Raw genomic sequence first — 18,661 nt, 5'->3', positions numbered from 1 at the left:
CAGAGAGGCTGCCCACCTCTTCGAAACTCCTGCTGTCGATCTTCCTCATCCAGATCAATGATGACCGGGTGAGAACGTTTCTTGGTTTTCTTCGGTCTACCTGTGGCAAAGGATTTCTTCAGGGTGAGGAGTCTGTACATTTCGTACCCCATCAGCAGCACCCCACCCTCTGACACCCAATCAGCCATCACTTTAGCACGAGCTGCCATTGTCCTGCAAGAGTGAACAGAAAGAAAGTATTATTGCTTCCCCTGCTCCCCAGGAAAAATTCCTCACAGTCAAAGCTGTGTTCATGTACATTCAGAAGTCCTTATTGCCAAAGACTTCATGTGGCAGCATCACAGGGCTGGCCAGCTGCCCAAGGACTTTCCCACCATTCTAGAGACACTAATTGTACTAAGGATGGACTGGTTCACTGATGATGGTTAAATAACAAAAAACAGAAATTCAATGGCACAAGACAAGCAAAAGTGACAACCTCCCTGGATGTACATTCATGACTACAATTCTACATTTGAGGGAGAATTTCAAGTTATTCCCACAATGAATACTAAGTAGTAAAAGCAAGGGCAACATTCTGCCTTTCACCTGCCCAGGTCCTCGTGAATAAAGAGCCAAGGACGCACAGTAAAGGAAAAAGAACAGCAGAGACCGGATGCCACTCAGCACAGTCCCTCTACTCCTAAACAATTGAGCCCTGGCTGTATTTCATTGACTGCTGTGTGGACTGACAGTCCTGAAATCTAGGAAAGAGCAGGTGATCAGCCACCAGTGGGGCCACTCATAGTCTCCTCATTTTGATGTGTGTGACCAAACATCACAAAAGGTGGTCTCTGCAGAAAAGAAAGTCTACCTTCTCAATTATCCATATCAACGAGGGGAAAGGGTAGCATGGATTGCTGGCTTGGATCAAGAAATAGCTTTAGATTTTTGGAAACCAGGTTGAATTTACGGAATGGAAATATAAATAATTTTCTTTAAATCTGAAACAAAAAAAGGTTTGCACCTTTCAAAGCCTGGAAGTTGTACTGTTAAAGGTCAAATATAGATTGGTGCTTAAAAGAAGAGACTGGTGATTAGGTTTCTAATAAAAGATAAATGTAAGAGGTGAAAAGTTAGGAGATGGAAAGTTTCATTTTATCATGTTGAATTTTATTACTATACACGTGGGAAAACGTGACCATGTACACAGATTTTTCAGGATATAAAAACATCTTCAAGCAGAATACAAGAAATTTTCCAGGCTACATGACTCTGACTTTACTGAAAAACTAGGCAGAGAAAAAATGAGTAGCAAGAAGAGAGAGGGGGATACATCAAGAAACCAAAAGGAATCTGGGAGGACAGGCACATACCCAGATAGACTGCCTTGACATCCAGATCCTGGGAAGAAGTCTAAAAGGAAAGGGGGGGACCTTCCCTGGTGGCGCAGTGGTTAAGAATCTGCCTGCCAATGCAGGGGACACAGATTCAAGCCCTGATCCGGGAAGGTCCCACATGCCATGGAGCAATTAAGCCCGTGCACCACAACTACTGAGCCTGCGCTCTAGAGCCCGTGAGCCACAACTACTGAGCCCATGTGCCGCAACTACTGAAGCCCACACTCTGCAACAAGAGAAGCCACCGCAACGAGAAGCCCGCACACTGCAACAAAGAGTAGCCCTTGCTCACCGCAACTAGAGAAGGCCTGCGCACAGCAACGAAGACCCAAGCCAGCCAAAAGTAAATAAATAAAATAAATAAAAATTTTAAAATAATAATAAAAAAAATAAAAGGAAAGGGGCAGAGAGGAGAGGGCAGGCCACCTACTTGTGCTCATCATTCAAGATGTGAACTTTAAAGAACCGAGGCTGGACTTCTTCAGGCTTGTTGTCAGCTGGAAGGGCTTCAGGAGCTGGGAGCCACATGTTGAACTCTGCCAGCCAGTTCTGAAGAGTATTAACCTATCAGAAAGTCAAGTCCAAAAAGAGAGTTTTAGGGAACAAGCTCAGAGCTGAGCTCATAAGGCTTTTTAGTGCCCAGTAAGGCATTACTCCAGAGCTCTGCAGAGGGGTGACCAAGTGGTGCCTTCCCACTTACCGGCACAATGGCAAGGACGGTTTTGGCTGGCGTGTGGCGGAAGAGGACATCGATGAAGGAGATCACTTGCAAAGTTTTCCCCAGTCCCATGCTGTGGGCCAGGATACAGCCAAAGCCACTACTGGTCTTAAATCGCTCCAAGGACTCAACCAGGTTATCATACAGGAACCGGATCCCACCAATCTGACAGGGAACAAACACAAACAAATATCTTTGGCTGGCAAAGACCAGGGGTCTAGTTTACTTACTTTGGAAGTAGTCAGAATTAAGTAAATGAGCAGACATTATACCAGAGAGCTGGTGTGGATGGCTGCAGAAGTTTCCCTGAACCCTGACTAGTTTATTGGCTGGTGACGTTCTTCTCGGAGAAAACACAGAAAAGCATTCCCCTGGTATAGTGGCCCATCTGAGGCAAGAATCTTGAGTACCAAATTCCTGACTGGGTCCTTCACTTAGGCTTGGTCTGGCTGACCTTGGCTGCTCACCTCAAGGCAGCCCATTTCACGAGGAGCTATTCTTACTGTTAAGAGTTCTTACGTTGAGTCAACCTCTGCCTTCACAGAGCTTTCACTCACTGGTCCTGGTTCCAGGTTCTGGGTCAACACAAACTACTCTGATCCTTCCTATCAGAAAGTCCCTCAGACTTCTGAGTTCTCACATCTCTTCCAGAGCCACAACTCCCTAATCAAAGCACTGCTCTCCAGAGAGTATCTCAATCAGTCTTTCAGATCTCACAGAAGGAGGCTCAAGATTATTCAGCCAAAAGATTAGCACCTTCTACATGACAGGGCATCTCTCAGGCTTGTCCCTTCCCATTCATCAGGAATCCTGAAGCATCAACTGCTAGGAGGAAGAATCAGGCCTTTCCAATAGCTGCTCATGGTACCAAACAAGTACTTCACAGGCTGTGATGCGGGTGACGTCCACAGCAAGGAAGCTGAAAGGAGACCAAGAGAAGAGTCCAGATTTGCTGTACCTGATGCGGTTTCACTGCCCGTGCCAACTGCGGGGCCAGGAAGACATTCTCCTCCTCCGGAGGGTGGTTCAAGTTGACAAGGACCCGCCCCAGACCATCGCGCTGGTTTAAGACGTCATTCACATGGGTGCCTCCTTTCTCCTCTTCCTCATCCTCCTCACTGACAGACTCACTGCTGTCCACAATGTGCAGAGTGTCCTCCTCTCCAGAGCTCAATTCAATCACCTCTGAGGCAGCCAACAAAACAAAACAAAAACTCAGGAAGCAGAGATAATTTACTGCTCGTTGTTAAAACAGGAGAGCATGGAAACAAAGTTAGAACTTGTTATCACTTGTAAAAATTTTTGTTTCTATTATTTCTCTCTTTTAGCTTCATGTTAAGACAAGGGGAAAACTTATATTTACCAAGGAGACTCAGGGAAATTTGTCACAGTCAGACCCCAGACTGAATGAGGAAGGACTGAACAATCTTCTATTCAAAGGTACAGCCAATCTCTCAGGGCAAACACTGGGTCAGGAGGAAGGAGGGGCACCTCTGGCTCAATCTTACCATCTCGACTGCTTTTTTCATCCTCACTGCCACTGCTACTGTCCAAACAAATCACTTCCTGGGTCAAGACCCGAGGAGGCAGTTGGGGTCCATCACTTGCTCTTAAGACAATTTCCTCTGGGGAAAAAAAGATGGAAGGGAATGTCAAAACCACATTTAGCTCAAACATATTTTCCCAAATGATTTGCCATCCTCCTCCTTTGTTGCTCTCTGGGGAACTATCCCCTGAGAAGACAAGTAGAGGGCATCTGAAAAACCCCAGTCTTCTTCCCAAATTCCCTTTTCTCTACTGGCTCTTACTTCCTAGTATTCACCTGACCACTAGAAAATGTCCTAATCCCTTGGCATGTTAACATCCAAAGTTATGGATGAAAATCTAAATAACATCAATTTGAGGAGGTACATTTTTATCCATCTTACTTTTCAAATGAGATCCTTCTGATCATGTGCTTCTAAGAAACTGAATGGATTGCAAGGATTCCTGAGAGGCCACCATCTTATTCCAGCTCTGTCCTTGACCACAGTGTGCACTGAGGGTCTCTTCTCCCTGCAGCGCGGGGCCTTTCCTGCCACCTCCACTGCTTACCGGGAAGGAACTCCAGGGGAACGGTGGGAATGGGGGCTGCGTAATCCTTCCTCTGCTGTTCCAGGCGTTTTCTTCTTTCCAATTCTTCCTGTTGTGCTGCTTTGGTAACTGGCTCCAACTGATCCTCCCGGAGCAGCTTGCTAAACATTTAAATAAGAGAGAGTACTTGGGTTCACTTGAGATTTGGGCAATGTAATGTCAAGATAAAGAGGGAAACCATCATTGCTGGGCTCAGAGAGCTGAGGTGGGAGAAGCCATATCAGTCCCACTACACCCATGAAATGGGCAAGGTAAAAAAATAAGTGGGACTTCAAGGCTCAGGTGGTTCTGGGCTAATATGTTTTTCATATTATTTAACTTCCTGACAGGTGCCCCTGCTGAATCATCTCTGCACATAACAGATCAAGAGTGAAACAGAGTAATATGTAATTCATAAAGCTGGAAAGCAGTATAAAAAACAGAGGTGTTATATGGGAAAGTAGGATTATGGATGATTCTACATCCTTATTTCCCAAACTTAAAGTAAATTTTCAAGTCATCATTATGTTTAAAAAAAAAATGAGGGTAGGAGGAAAAAAATATTTATCTCCTTTCAACAGCAAAATTGTCATTGGTAGAAGAAAGGACTATTGGGGATTTGGATAGTTAAGGAAGTTCACATCTGCTGATCTCTTAGCTCAAGGAAGAAGCCCTGCTTTGGACCAGACAGTTGTCTTCCAACTGATGTTGAGTTCTAAGAAAATAAGAACTCAACTTCTTTTATCTCCTCTTATTTTGAGACATAAGGAAAAAATAAAGGAAGAAACCAGAGTCCAACCAGAGCATGCTATGGCTGCTTCCCGGGCCTCCAAAGAGTGGGACACTCTCCAGGGGTGCTCGAGTGCCATCCACTTCAGCCCTGTATCCTCTGACAGCCCAGACCCAGTGGTCCTGAGCTGCATCTTCACTATTAATTGGGGCACACAACTTATACTTTTCTCCTTGGGAAATCGGACTCTCCTGCTCAAACCAGTCCTTTTGCTACTGACAGCCTTCAAATGAAGGTAATACTTCTATTCCCTCTCTTCCCCTCTTACCCAGAGCATAGCTCACCGTATGTTTCTCCTCATGTGGGAGGGCTTCTGAGCTCTCTTCTTTTTGGGGTCCTCGGAGGCAAGGCTCTTGCCTTGGTGGCGCCTAAGCTGCTCTGAAGGCTCAGACTGAGATGAGGTAGTTGAAGTGCACCGCGGTGGCCGCTGCCCATCTTCCCCCAGCTGGGCAGACTCAGTGCCACACATGTCTTCCAGGGATGGGTCTGAAGAGACAAAGGGAAAGAGGTGCCAGGGACCAACCTTTACTGGAGGAAGAGTGGGTTTTGATGCCAGACACACCAGGGTTCAAATCTCAACTCAGCAACTTATTAGCTGGTGATCCAATAAAGCAAGTTACATCTCTCTGAACCTCAATGGACTTATCTATAAAATGAGTATAGTAATGTCCACACTGCAGACCTGTTGTGAGGACTAAATAGTGTGCATGCTTAGAACCAGGCCTGGCCCCCAGAGTAGGCTCACAACAAATGATAGCCATCACTCTTGATATAATTTAGCACTATGATCAGAGTGAGGAAGTGTCATGGTCTCAGACTACTCAGAAAGGGACAACTGAGTTCCCAATACAGCTCACACTCATTTGTATGACTCTAAGCAAGTCTCATCTGCCAACAGGGAGACCACTCCTCCCTTCAGTGTATTAAAGGATTCATTCAATTTACCAACCATTTAATGAGGGATTACAACATGGCAAGCACTGTCCTAGATGCTTCAAGGAATATTTCTAAATTCCTTCCCTTTAAGGAGTTTGTTTTCTAGACATAATAAGGCAAGGTGTGCTAAATACAAGAGGGGCAGGGAAACTGACCTAAAGACCTTCAAAGTTTAAGGTACCATTTTTCAGCCAAAGGTAATTAGCTAAACCAAGAATAATTGGGCTATGAAAGGTACTATTTCATGGTATGATCACACAAGGAATTATATGGGAGGTAAAATGTAAGTGAGAATTTAAAAGATGAACAGAATGTCTAATGGTATTATTGCCTTGGGGACAGGGGAAAAAGGGGAAGAAATTCCTGACAGAGGGAATGTCGTTTGTGGTATCAACCACCAGCAAGAACTGGGGTCTATGTGCACATCCCTCTCCTCATTTGCTGAGCTGCATTCTGTTCACTGGATGGGCAGGCTTTGACAATCACAAAGACCTGTCCCCAAGTCTGCCACAGCCTCCCAGATACAAGCACTACACAACCAAAAGGTCTTTCCCAAAGGTAAGAGGAATTCAGAATAAGAACAGAAATGCTGAAACTGAGGTGCTCTAGTCCATGCCACTTGGCTCTCAGGCAGGAAGGACTCAGGAAGTTTTGTTTTTTGTTGGTATTATTTTTGTTTGTTATTTTGGATTTACCAGTTTTCCACTAGTGTCTTTTTCTGTTATAGGATCCTATCTAGGATACTATATTGTGTTTAGCTTTCATGTCTTTTTAGTCTTCCCTAAACTGCAGCAGTTTCTCAGCCTATTCTTGTCTTTCATGACGTTGATTTTTTTTTTTTTTTTTTTGTCCCTACCAAGGGACTTGTGCAATCTTAGTTCCCTAAGTTTGAACCCAGGCTCCGGCAGTGACAGCGCCAAGTCCAAACCACTGGACCACCAGGGAACTCCCAACCTTGATACTTTTTTGAAGAGTACTGGTCAGGTGTTTTGTAGACTGTCCCCCAATTTGGGTTTGTCTGATGATTAGATTGGGGTTATGACTTTTAGGAAAGAATACCACAGAGGTGAAGTGCTCTTCTCATCACATCTTATCAGGGTACATGATATCAACATGACTTATTACTGGTGACATTAACCTTGAAGTGGTGTCTGCCAGATTTCTCCACTGTAAAATTACTATGTTTCCCTTTCCATATTTTATTCTTAAGAGGCCAATCACTAAGCCTGGCCCACATTCAGGGGGAAGAGAATTAAGCTCCATTTCCTGGAGGGAGGGGCATCAAAGAATTTCTGGACATATATTAAAACCACATACAAAAAAGCTTGGGGGGGCGTTATTTGAGGCTTTCAGAACACAAATATCCTTAAAAGTTTCATCCACTAATTATAACATTCATCAGTGGATCTTACCTAGAGCAATTATTACTGTGGTGTTCTAATGGTGGTTTTCTATTTCCCTCTTTCCATCTACATTTATTATCTGCAATTTTTCTGTAAGGGAGATTTGTCCCTTCTCCCTCATTTATATATTCAACATTTAAAAAAACATGTCAGGGCTTCCCTGGTGGCGCAGTGGTTGAGAGTCCGCCTGCCGATGCAGGGGACACGGGTTCGTGCCCCGGTCCAGGAGGATCCCACATGCCGCAGAGCGGCTGGGCCCGTGAGCCATGGCCGCTGAGACTGCGCGTCCGGAGGCTGTGCTCCGCAACGGGCGAGGCCACAACAGTGAGAGGTCCGCGTGCCGCAAAAAACAAAACAAAACAAAAAACATATGTCAGTATGGACTCAAGAAGAAACATGCAACCCTGTAGACTTTGGTAAAGGGAGGCCAGGGCTGCCACAGACCTCAATGAGTGAACCAGTAAGCTGATGTCCCCAAGCTGAAAAAAAGACTTACCATGGGTCATCATCCTATGCACTCAACCACCAAAAAATACCAAAGGGCCGTCTCACCAGTCAGTGGCTGAGTCAGAGAATCATGAGTGTCCCAGACATTCTGTTACTGCTCACCTTCCATGGCTTGGTGTAGCCCCTCCTGGCCCTATTACCATTCTGGGTTCCCTATGGTCTATTTCATATTAATGTCAGATTCTAGAACAACATGGAGCTGGAAACTAATGTTTCGCAAGAGATAACAGAGCACAGGGGTTCAGTATAGACACTGAAGCCAGACTGCTGGGGTGTGAACACCAACTCTACCCCTTATTATAACCTTTCTGTTCCTCAATTATAAAAAGGGAATAACAACTGTAGTGTTATTCTTCAGTCTCAGAGGGTTGTAGTGATGATTACATGAGATAGCCTAGATAAAGCGCTAAGACAATGCCTGGCACACAGTAAACATTGTATAAAACAGCTGCTGCTTTTACTATGACTACCACTATTCCAGGTACAAAGAATGGGTTTGGTTTCTTTTCTTCTTTCTTTCCTACAATAACTCTACAAGGTAAGTTTTGCTCCCTTCATTCTAAATATGATAAACTGGGACTTCCCTGGTGGCTCAGTGGTTAAGAATCTGCCTGCCAATACAGGTGACACGGGTTCGAGCCCTGGTCCGGGAAGATCCCACATGCCGTGGAACAACTAAGCCCATGCACCACAACTACTGAAGCCCGCGTGCCACAACTACTGAAGCCCGTGCGCCTAGAGGCCGTGCTCCACAACAAGAGAAGCCACCGCAATGAGAAGCCCACGTACCACAACGAAGAGTAGCCTCGCTCGCTGCAACTAAAGAAAGCCTGTGCACAGCAACGAAGACCCAAAGCAGCCAAAAATAAATAAATAAATTTTAAAAATAAATAAATATGATAAACTGAAGCCCTAAAAAGTTAAAAAGATTTGCCTATGGGTATACAGGAAATAAGCAGGAAAACAGGAGCAGACAGTTATGAGAATAAGCTTTGTAGTCAGGCAATCCTGGTGTTAAATCCTGGCTTTGTCACTTACTAGCTCTATGTTCATGGGTTCAACTTCTCTGAGCCATAGTTCCTACGTGTGTAAATGAGGATGTAAATAGCTCTCTCATGGAAAATATTATTCTTTAAACCCTGGTCTGCCAAACTCCATACTCCCACAACCACATTCAACAGTCTGGCAGCGCACAAAGCTCTGGAGCTTGGTCAGCCATGCCAGGTAGCAGTATTTATTTGTATGGAGAACTCAAACTTCAGTTATATATCCTAACCAAAGATCAGAAATAAGAAAGCAAAGGGAGAAGCAGAAATGACATATGAAAACAGCATTTTGTTGTTACAAAATGAGTGTTTCTTACACGCACACACCCCTCCACATTCTAAACCTTTCCACTTGAGACTGCCGCAAACCAGACACTGTTCCCTCTCCCATCCCCTGCTTTTAGTTTAGCCTAACATACATTTGAGCATCTGCTATGTATCAGGCCCTGTGCCAAGGCACAATGGAATGGTCCACGTGGGGAAACATGTGTATACGTATACAGTGGAATGCCTAACAGCAATAACACTTGGGGAAAGGACACAATCTAGTCTTGCCTATCACTGGTTATGGGGGCGCTTCCTCGGGAAAGGTGAGACTTGGGTTTAATCTAACAGAATGGGTAGGCACCAGCTAGAAAAGGAAGGAAAAAAAGAACATTCTAGACAGGTAGAGGAGCATAAGCAAAAGGAATACTCTAAACAAGGTGGAATGGTTAGGAAAGTACATGCAGTTCAATATTGGCTAAAATGAACTAAGCAAAATAGCAGCACGAGTGGCCTTCCAACCCAACAACCACTTCCCTGTCTCTTCCCAGGAGCCCCTTGTCCAAGGATAACTTAGGTACAGACCAGAGGTACAGGCCAAGTTTCTTGGATGCTGGCACAGAAGTCAATCCCTGTTCCAGGGAAGACTAATTCCAAGGCCTTTTATTCCTAGCATTCTATATCCCATTGCCTGGTGTTTGGGTAGGGAGGGGAAGCTAATGTGGCCATTGTAAAAACTGGGTGGAGGGAGATGGTGGGTGTGGACCTGTGTGCATGCACACACACACACTCACATGTGAATGCCCAGGTTGATTCACTCCCCTGAAGCAGCACTGGAAGCATCTTCCTTGACTCTTACACGGAGAGACCACTAAAGATTTCAGGTAGATAACCTTTGCTTTTGAACAGCAAAGGGGAAATGGTCAAGGGAGGCACCAAAGAATGTTCATGACGGGACACTGCAATATCATTAACAGGAGCAAGAGGTTAAAACAATCCCCTCTCCATTACCACTAGGTCCACAGCAGGCATTTTATAAAAAGGCCTCCTAAAGACAGCAGAGTCCAGGGTGGTTAAGTGGCCTTGGCTCATGGACGTGTTCCACCTGCTGAGGAGACAAGGTGCCATCGCTCCTGTGTCCAGTCAAACATGAGAACTAAAAGAGAAGCTCCAAAGTAGAACTGCAAGTCTGGCTAGTTGTCTTCCCAAATTCACTACCCTCCCTCCTTAAACAGTCCTCTCTCATTTCCATCTGAAGCCCTATAGGAGGAAAGCTCAGCAACTCTTGGTCTTCCTTAAAGACTATCATTCCTTCAGGCCTCCCACTCCTCCAAAGAGCTAATACTTCCATAGCATTGTCATATAGTACTATTGTCACCTTCCTCCTAACTCACAGCCCTGAATTCTTCCCTCCTAATTGGGAGGCCATCAAATTTTTCCTCCCAAAGGAATAGATGGCTAGACAGCAGGCTCAGGGCTGTGTTGGCACACTTCAACTTGGTGTTTTGCTGGGTCCCTTGACCTGGTTAGATAATGACCTTTGATGGTCTCCTGGCCTTAAGGCCTTTTGTTTTGTTTCTATTTCACAAGCAAATTTATTGAGTAACCACTTGGAGGAACACCTGGAGGCAAGGCTACAGAGTAGGCAGAACAGAGTCAGAGTATAGACGGCAGGCCTTGAATGTCGGTCTAAAGGGTTTGAACTTGATCTGTTGGGCAGTGGGAACTTGTTGCCAACTATTGTATTTATTTCTTCTGGTTTCTACCTTGCAGAGTGGGCTGTTCCTGGGAGGAGGAAGAACAAAACCTGATAGTCTTTGAATGTCACAAATTCACTATCAGACATTCCAACTTGTGAGGCTTGGCTGTGAATTTCTGTCTGGCATGGGTTGAATGTAGCCAAGCACAGTAGTAATTTTTAAATGATCAAACAGTATATACAATTCTCATGCACACTGAGTTCAGACACAGGTTTCCCCTTTCCTTTATATACAGGATACAGGTCTAAATCAGCTCCTTACCACCTAGCATTCTTTGAATCCTTAGCTTCTGTGTTCAACAACTATTATTTGCTTGTTAAAGGGGCTTTAGTTTATGGATGTGCTAATATTTAAAATTTGTTGTCATGTAAGTCAGTGTTTTACAAGTGCTTCATTACTGCTTCATAATGCTTACGGTGAAGTTTCTGGTTTCTACATAACATTATAATATACACTACATCTTAAACTATTCTTAATAATACAACTGCTATTTCCCTAAGTCAAAATATAACTTTTCACTGTGCTCTTTTGTACCTTCTGAATATTGAACCATGTGAATTTACAACCTAACCGAAATAATTAATTTAACTTTCAAAAAATAGCCCACCCCAAAATTCTAGAGTATAATCCACCAAAAGTCATTGAGGAAAAAAGATTAAAGATTCAACAAGGAGGTAGAGACATGTGCTTTGACAAAGGAAAATTAGTGTCTTCATGGTTTAAAAGTCAGTGACTACTACCACCCAAGTTCAGGATCATGGAATCAGACCTGGTGGCAGATACCTCTGAACTTTCTCCCTCATGCAAGCCAGCTGTGAGCAGTGATCACCAGAGTTATATAAACACCAATGAACACTTACATAAGCTTCTCAGGAACAAGTTATGAACACCATCACAACAAATATGATAGTCAAATGAGTAGCTTTGAAAAAAAAAAACCTACATTTCATTCATTAGGGGTATAAGGTACAAACACTTCCAGGGCCCTTCCTCCAGCTATTCCATTTCTTCTTCCTCCTCAATCTCATCTATATAAACAAAGATCAGTGGATTCCAAGTCTTACCATGTACCTCCCGACGTGATGTGGTAGAATATGTGCACGACAACCTATGATGTATGTGTGTCAAAACACTCAACCTGGGCTTCCCTGGTGGCGCAGTGGTTGAGAGTCCGCCTGCCGATGCAGGGGACATGGGTTTGTGCCCCGGTCCAGGAGGATTCCACATGCCGTGGAACGGCTAGGCCCGTGAGCCATGGCCGCTGAGCCTGCGCGTCCGGAGCCTGTGCTCCGCAACGGGAGAGGTCACAGCAGTGAGAGGCCCGTGTACAGCAAAAAATAAAAAAATAAAATAAAATAAAATAAAATAAAATAAACACTGAACCTGAACCTGAACACACCTTGATATCTCATTCCCAGTTTGCAAAAATACAGGGAACAAAGGACTATGTTAAACTTGATAAACAAGACCATAGGGGTACAATCAGCAAAGTCTAGAAATGTGTGCAACTGCAGAACAAGTGAATCCTTTTCTTCTATAAATAAGGTGCAAGGAGAAAAAGAAAACAAAAAAGAGGTAGGTTATATCTTAGCTGTACTTAAAAAGTTTATATGCTAAAGAGATTTAAAAGACAAATCAACTAAATGTAGACATTGTAGGGATTTTAATAAATTAACAGTAAAAATATTTTTTAAAGATAATCAGGGATTATCTGGATATTTTATGATATAAGGAATTATTGATTTTAAAAAATTAGGTATGATAAAGAGCCTGTGCTCTGCAACGGGACAGGCCACACACAGTGAGAGGCCTGCATAACGCAAAAAAAAACCAAACCAAAACAACAAAACTATGTCTATTTTTTTATTATGTTTGAGATTTTCCAGAATAAAAAATTTACAGTTTTTTTAACTTTAAAGTTTTAATGGAAAATAAAATGTAACAGGCACTAACCTCTAAACTATTTAGGTCTCAACTTTTCCACATTTGGTAATATACATTTATTTTATACTGGTAATCAACAAATACACATCATTTTGTGTTCTACTTTTTTTTTTTTTTTTTGCGGTACACATCATTTTGTGTTCTACTTTTTTTTTTTTTTCCCTGTTGTGGCCTCTCCCGTTGTGGAGCACACGCTCCGGAAGCACAGGCTCAGCGGCCATGGCTCACGGGTCTAGCCGCTCCGCGGCATGTGGGATCTTCCCAGACCGGGGCACGAACCCGTGTTCCCTGCATTGGCAGGCGGACTCTCAACCACTGCGCCACCAGGGAAGCCCTTGTGTTCTACTTTTAATCACTTGTTTTATATATAAATATTTCTTTGATATAGTCCACATGTCATTTTAATGCAAGCTAACAGCATACCACAGAATATTTTGTCATTCCCCTGCAGCTGGGCATTTGGGCTGTACTTTATTTTTCATTCACATCTATACTGGCATAAGCACCCTTGTACGAATTATTTTTCCTTTTGATTTACATATCTGTGGTATAATCCACTACAGCTGGGGAAATGAGCAAAGAGTATTAATGTTCAGGGATTGGCAAGCTTTTTCTATAAAGAGTCAGAGAGTAAATACTTTAGATTTTGTGGGCCATAAGGTCTCTGTTGCAACTACTTAACTGTGCTGTTGTAGCTCAAAAGCAACCATACGTAAACAAATGAGTGAATGAGTGCAGCTCTGTTCCAGTAAAACTTTATTTACAAAAACAGGCAGAAACAATCCTGAAAACGAACAAAGGTGGAGGACTCACAATTCCTGATTTCAAAACTTGCAACAAAGCTACAGTAATCAAAACAGTGTGATACTGGCATAAATAGAGATATATAGATCAATGCAATAGAATAGAGCCCAGAAATAAACTCTCACATATATGGCCAAAATGATTTTCAACAAAACTGCCAATACCATTCTATAGGAAAAGGGCAGTTACTTTGCCAAATGGTACCAGGAAGCTGGATATCCACATGCAGAAAAATGAAACTGGACCCTTACCATATACAAAAATTAACTAAAATGGATCAAAGACCTAACTGTAAAGCCTAAAACTACGAAACTCTTAGAAGAAAAACATAGGGGGAAAACTTCATGACATTGGATTTGGCAATGATTTCTTAGATATGACACCAAAGGCATAGGCAATAAAAGAGAAACAAACAAACAAACAAACAAACTGCACTTCATGAAAACTTTAAAATTTTGCACATCAAAAGACACTATGAACAGGGCTTCCCTGGTGGTGCAGTAGTTAAGAATCCGCCTGCCAGGTTCAAGCCCTGGTCCAGGAAGATCCCACATGCCATGGAGCAATTAAGCCCATGTGCCACAACTACTGAGCCTGCACTCTAGAGCCTGCAGGCCACATCTACTGAAGCCCGTGCACCTAGAGCCCATGCTCTGCAACAAAAGAAGCCACCACAATGAGAAGCCTGCGCCACGCAACAAAGAGTAGCCCCCACTCGCCGCAACTAGAGAAAGCCTGTGCAGCATGAAGACCCAATGCAGCCAAAATTAAATAAATTAAAAAAAAAAAGACACTGTGAACAGAGTGAAATGGCAACACATAGAATTTGCAAATTATATATTTATTAAGAGATTAATACCCAGAACACAAAGAGACCTCTTAAAACTCAATAACAAAAGAAAAAACTGATTAAAATATGGGCAAAGGATATGAACAGTCATTTCCGCAAAGAAGATATACGAATGGCCAAAAAGCACATGACAAGATGTTCGGCATCACTAATCATTAGTGAACTGTAAATCAAAACTACAATAACATACCATCTCACACCCATTAGGATAGCTACTATTAAAAACACAAGTGTTAGCAAGGATGTGGAGAAATTAGAAACCTTATGCACTGTTGGTGGGAATGTAAAATGGTACAGCTGCTGTGGAAAACAGTATGGCAATTCCTCAAAAAATTAAACATAGAATTACCATATGATCTAGCCATTCCACTCCTAGATATACACTCAAAAGAACTGAAAGTAGGATCTCAAAGAAATATTTATACATTCACGTTCACAGCAGCCCAAGTACCCACAGACAGAGGAAAGGACAAGCAAAATGTGATATATACATACAATGGAATATTATTCCTTACAAAAGGAAGGAAATTCTGACACATGCTACCACATGGATAAATCAGGACATTATGTTAAGTGAAATAAGCCAGTCACAAAAAGACAAATACTATATGACTCCACTTATATGAGGTACTTACAGTAGTTAAAATCATAGAGACAGAATGTAGAATCGTGGTTCTCAAGGTTCGCAAGGGCTGGGGGGAGAAGGGAATGGGGAGTAATTGTTTAATGGGTACAGAGTTTCAGAATGGGATGATGAAAACATTTTGGTGATAGACAGTGGTGATGGATACAACAACAATGTGAATGTACTTAATGCCACAGTATTGTACACTTAAAAATAGCTAAAATGCTAAATTTTACGTTACATATATTTTACCACACACGCAGAGTTGACTTAGTTGTTATGCTAAGTTAAAGTTAGACACAAAAGGCAGCATATTGTATGATTCCATTTACAGAAATGCACAGAACAGGTACATCTATACAGACAGAAAGTAGGACAGTGGTTGCCAAGGGCTGAGGGAGAGGATAATAGGAGTGTCTGTTTACAGGTAACAGGGTTTCTTTTTGGGGTGGTGAGGATGTTCTGATATTAGAAAGTGGAGATGGTTGCACAACCTTGTGAATATACTAAAACCCACTGAATTGTATACTTTAAAGTGGTGAATTATATCTCAAAAAAACACACACACTTTTTTTTTTTTTAATGTTGGCTTGGTGCTTCTGCTTCCAGCTAAGACGGAATAGCGTGAGGCAAACCAAAGGTGGCACCAAGAACAGCTAGGAATATGTTAGCAAATTTAAACAAACAAACAACAACAAAACTCTTTTGAAGGCATTGAAGAGATGCTGAGACAACCAGGAGTTGAAGGGACAAGATTCCAGAGGCGGAGAATGCTGCGCAACCATGAAAAAGAATGAAATCTTGCCATTTGTTGCAACATGGATCGACCTGGCGGGTATAAGTGAAATAAGTCAGAGAAAAACAAATACCATATTTCACTTGTATGTGGAATCTAAAAAACAAAACAGGAACAAACAAAATGAAACAGAAATAGACTCATAGATACAGAGAACAAACTGGTGGTTGTCAGAGGGGGTATGGGGAGACAGAGGAAATAGGCGAAGGGGATTAAGAGGTACAAACTTCCAGCTATAAAATAAATAAGTCATGGGGATGTAATGTACATGTATAGGGAATATAGTCAATAATACTGTAACAATTTTGTATGGTGATGGATGGTAGCTGGTCTCACTGTGGTGAGGGGCACCTGGAACTCTCACGTACTACTGACAGGAGTGTGAAGAGGTACAGTCATCTTGGAAAACATTTTGGCAGTTTCTTATAAAGTTAAACATACACCTACCATATGACCCAGTAATTCACTTATTGATATTTTATCTAAAAGAAATGAAAACAGGGACTTCCCTGGTGGTCCAGCGGGAAAGAATCCACCTTCCAATGCAGGGGACACGGATTCGATCTCTGGTTGGGGAACTAAGATCCCACATGCCGCGGGGCAACTAAGTCCACATGCCACAACTACTGAGCTTGCGTGCCTCAACGAGAGAGTGCTCTGGACCCTGTGCACCACAACTACAGAACTCACGTGCCCTGGAGCCCGCACATCACAGCTAGAGAGAAGCCTGCATGCCACAACAAGAGAGAAGCCTGTGCACAGCAACAAAGACCTGATGCAGCCAAAAAAATAAAATAAATAAAAATAAAATAAAATAAATGAAAAACATATCTCTAATTTTTTAAAAAAATCAACTTTACAGGAATGTTCAGAGCAGGTTCATTCATAAGATTAAATGTCCACCAACAGATAAATGTATAAACAAGGGGTAATATATTCATGCAATTGGAATACTACTCAGCAATAAAAAAGAACAAACTATGATCATATGCAACAATACATATGAATCTCACAGACATTATGCTGAGCAAGAGGCCAAAGACAAAAGAATATGTATTGTATAATTCCATGTATATAAAATGCTAGTTCTAGCTAGCTAGTTCTAGGCAAAGCTAACCTATAATGACAGAAATCAGTTCAGTGGTTGCCTGGAAAATTGACTACAAACGGGCATGAGAGAACTTTCTGGGAAAATGGATATTTTCTGTATCTTGATTAGGGTGATGATAACATGGGTACATACATTTGTCAACAATCATCGACCTGCACTGGTAAAAAAATGTGAACTTTACGTAAATTATATAATAAAGTTGATTTTTAAAAATCGTGTGATATTTCTAAGTCATTCTTAAAAAGAAATTCATAGCCTTAAATTAATGTCAAAAAGTAACAGAGAGTGGTCCAGAGCTTAAGACTCCATGATCCCAATATAGGGGGCACAGGTTCAATCCCTGTTCGGGGAACTAAGATCCCGCATGAGGCAAAGGGCAGCAAAAAAACAAAAGCAAAAAAAAACCAGACAGTAGGGCTTCCCTGGTGGCGCAGTGGTTGAGAGTCCGCCTGCCGATGCAGGGGACACGGGTTCGTGCTCCGGTCCGGGAAGATCCCACATGCCGCGGAGCGGCTGGGCCCGTGAGCCATGGCCGCTGAGCCTGCACGTCCAGAGCCTGTGCTCCCCAACAGGAGAGGCCCGCGTACCGCAAAAAAAAAAACCAAAAAAACAGAGAGTGAAAATCAATGATGTAAATAAATTTTCTTTTCAAAAAATTAGAAAAAGAACAGGAAACTAAACCCAAAGAAAGCAGTAGGAAGAAAACAATAAAAAGCAGAGGAAAACATACTTTAAAGAGCAAAAGCAAAACCATAAGTTGATTCTTTGAAGCATAGATGCTACATCCTCAGAGAGCCTTACCACCACTGCCACAACCAACACACTGGCTAAAATAGGCCCTTCCTCCCAACCCCTGGGGCTTATTCCCTTTCTTTATTATTTACAGGGTTCTTATCAAGAACCTCTCCTTTTAGACTGTAGCTCCTTGAAGGCAGGGATTCTTTCCATCTCATTCTCCACTATATCCCTCAAGCCTAACAAAAATGCCAGCTGTCTAACAGATGCTCAATAAATATACGTTGAATTTTTCAAAATGAGCTTGTTTCTATTAAAAAAAACTGCCACTAGAGAAAAACACATATGAATAAAAAATCCACCGAAGTATACCAGTTCCTATTCAGTATGTTTATGTTCAATATCTTCAATATATCATCATTTATGAGCGCATATTGATGTTCTCTGTGGACCGAGCTTTCCCTGACTCAATATATGTCATGACAAGCCAATATATTTGCCAATAAGCCTTAAAAAGTTAAAAACTCACACAAACCAAAATGTGATTCACCTTCAAAATAGTCATAGAAGCCAGTTTGAGAGGGAAAAAAATTCTCATCATAGTTGCTCCTTGGGAAGAAATAACTCTTCACAGCATTAATGCTAAAAGTCACTAGAGAATTCTAAATTAAACACATCTTTTAAAGTGAGATCTGAGAGCAAGGGGACCGATATCACTCTAACTAACTTATTAAACAACCTAAGACATGAAGAAAAGAAAGGGCCAGGCTTTCCACTTAGCTCTCACAGGGCTGGGGAACAACTGCAAATCATTTGTAAAAGATACCAAGACTGCACAGGGGTTCTCAATCTTGGCCCTGCGGACATTTGGGATTGGGTAA

General features: G+C 42.4%; 1 protein-coding gene across 6 annotated transcripts in view; it reads right to left on the bottom strand.

Annotated features, from left to right (window-relative positions):
• Nucleotides 1-18,661, bottom strand: part of RAD54L2 (RAD54 like 2) — a 94,009-nt gene that overhangs the window by 25,622 nt on the left and 49,726 nt on the right. For all 6 annotated transcript variants that reach the window (XM_067754601.1, XM_067754598.1, XM_067754597.1 and 3 more), the window contains 7 exons: nt 5,284-5,485; nt 4,192-4,331; nt 3,606-3,722; nt 3,056-3,282; nt 2,080-2,262; nt 1,810-1,943; nt 17-213 (listed from right to left, as the gene is read on the bottom strand). In XM_067754601.1, coding sequence (XP_067610702.1) covers nt 17-213; nt 1,810-1,943; nt 2,080-2,262; nt 3,056-3,282; nt 3,606-3,722; nt 4,192-4,331; nt 5,284-5,485 — 1,200 coding nt within the window. The remainder of the gene's footprint in view (nt 1-16; nt 214-1,809; nt 1,944-2,079; nt 2,263-3,055; nt 3,283-3,605; nt 3,723-4,191; nt 4,332-5,283; nt 5,486-18,661) is intronic.

The sequence above is a fragment of the Pseudorca crassidens genome, chromosome 10 (genome assembly GCF_039906515.1).
Source record: "Pseudorca crassidens isolate mPseCra1 chromosome 10, mPseCra1.hap1, whole genome shotgun sequence".
NCBI lineage: Eukaryota > Metazoa > Chordata > Mammalia > Artiodactyla > Delphinidae > Pseudorca > Pseudorca crassidens.
The sequence above is the reverse complement of the archived record's forward strand: the minus strand, read 5'-3'. Positions and strand labels throughout refer to the sequence as shown.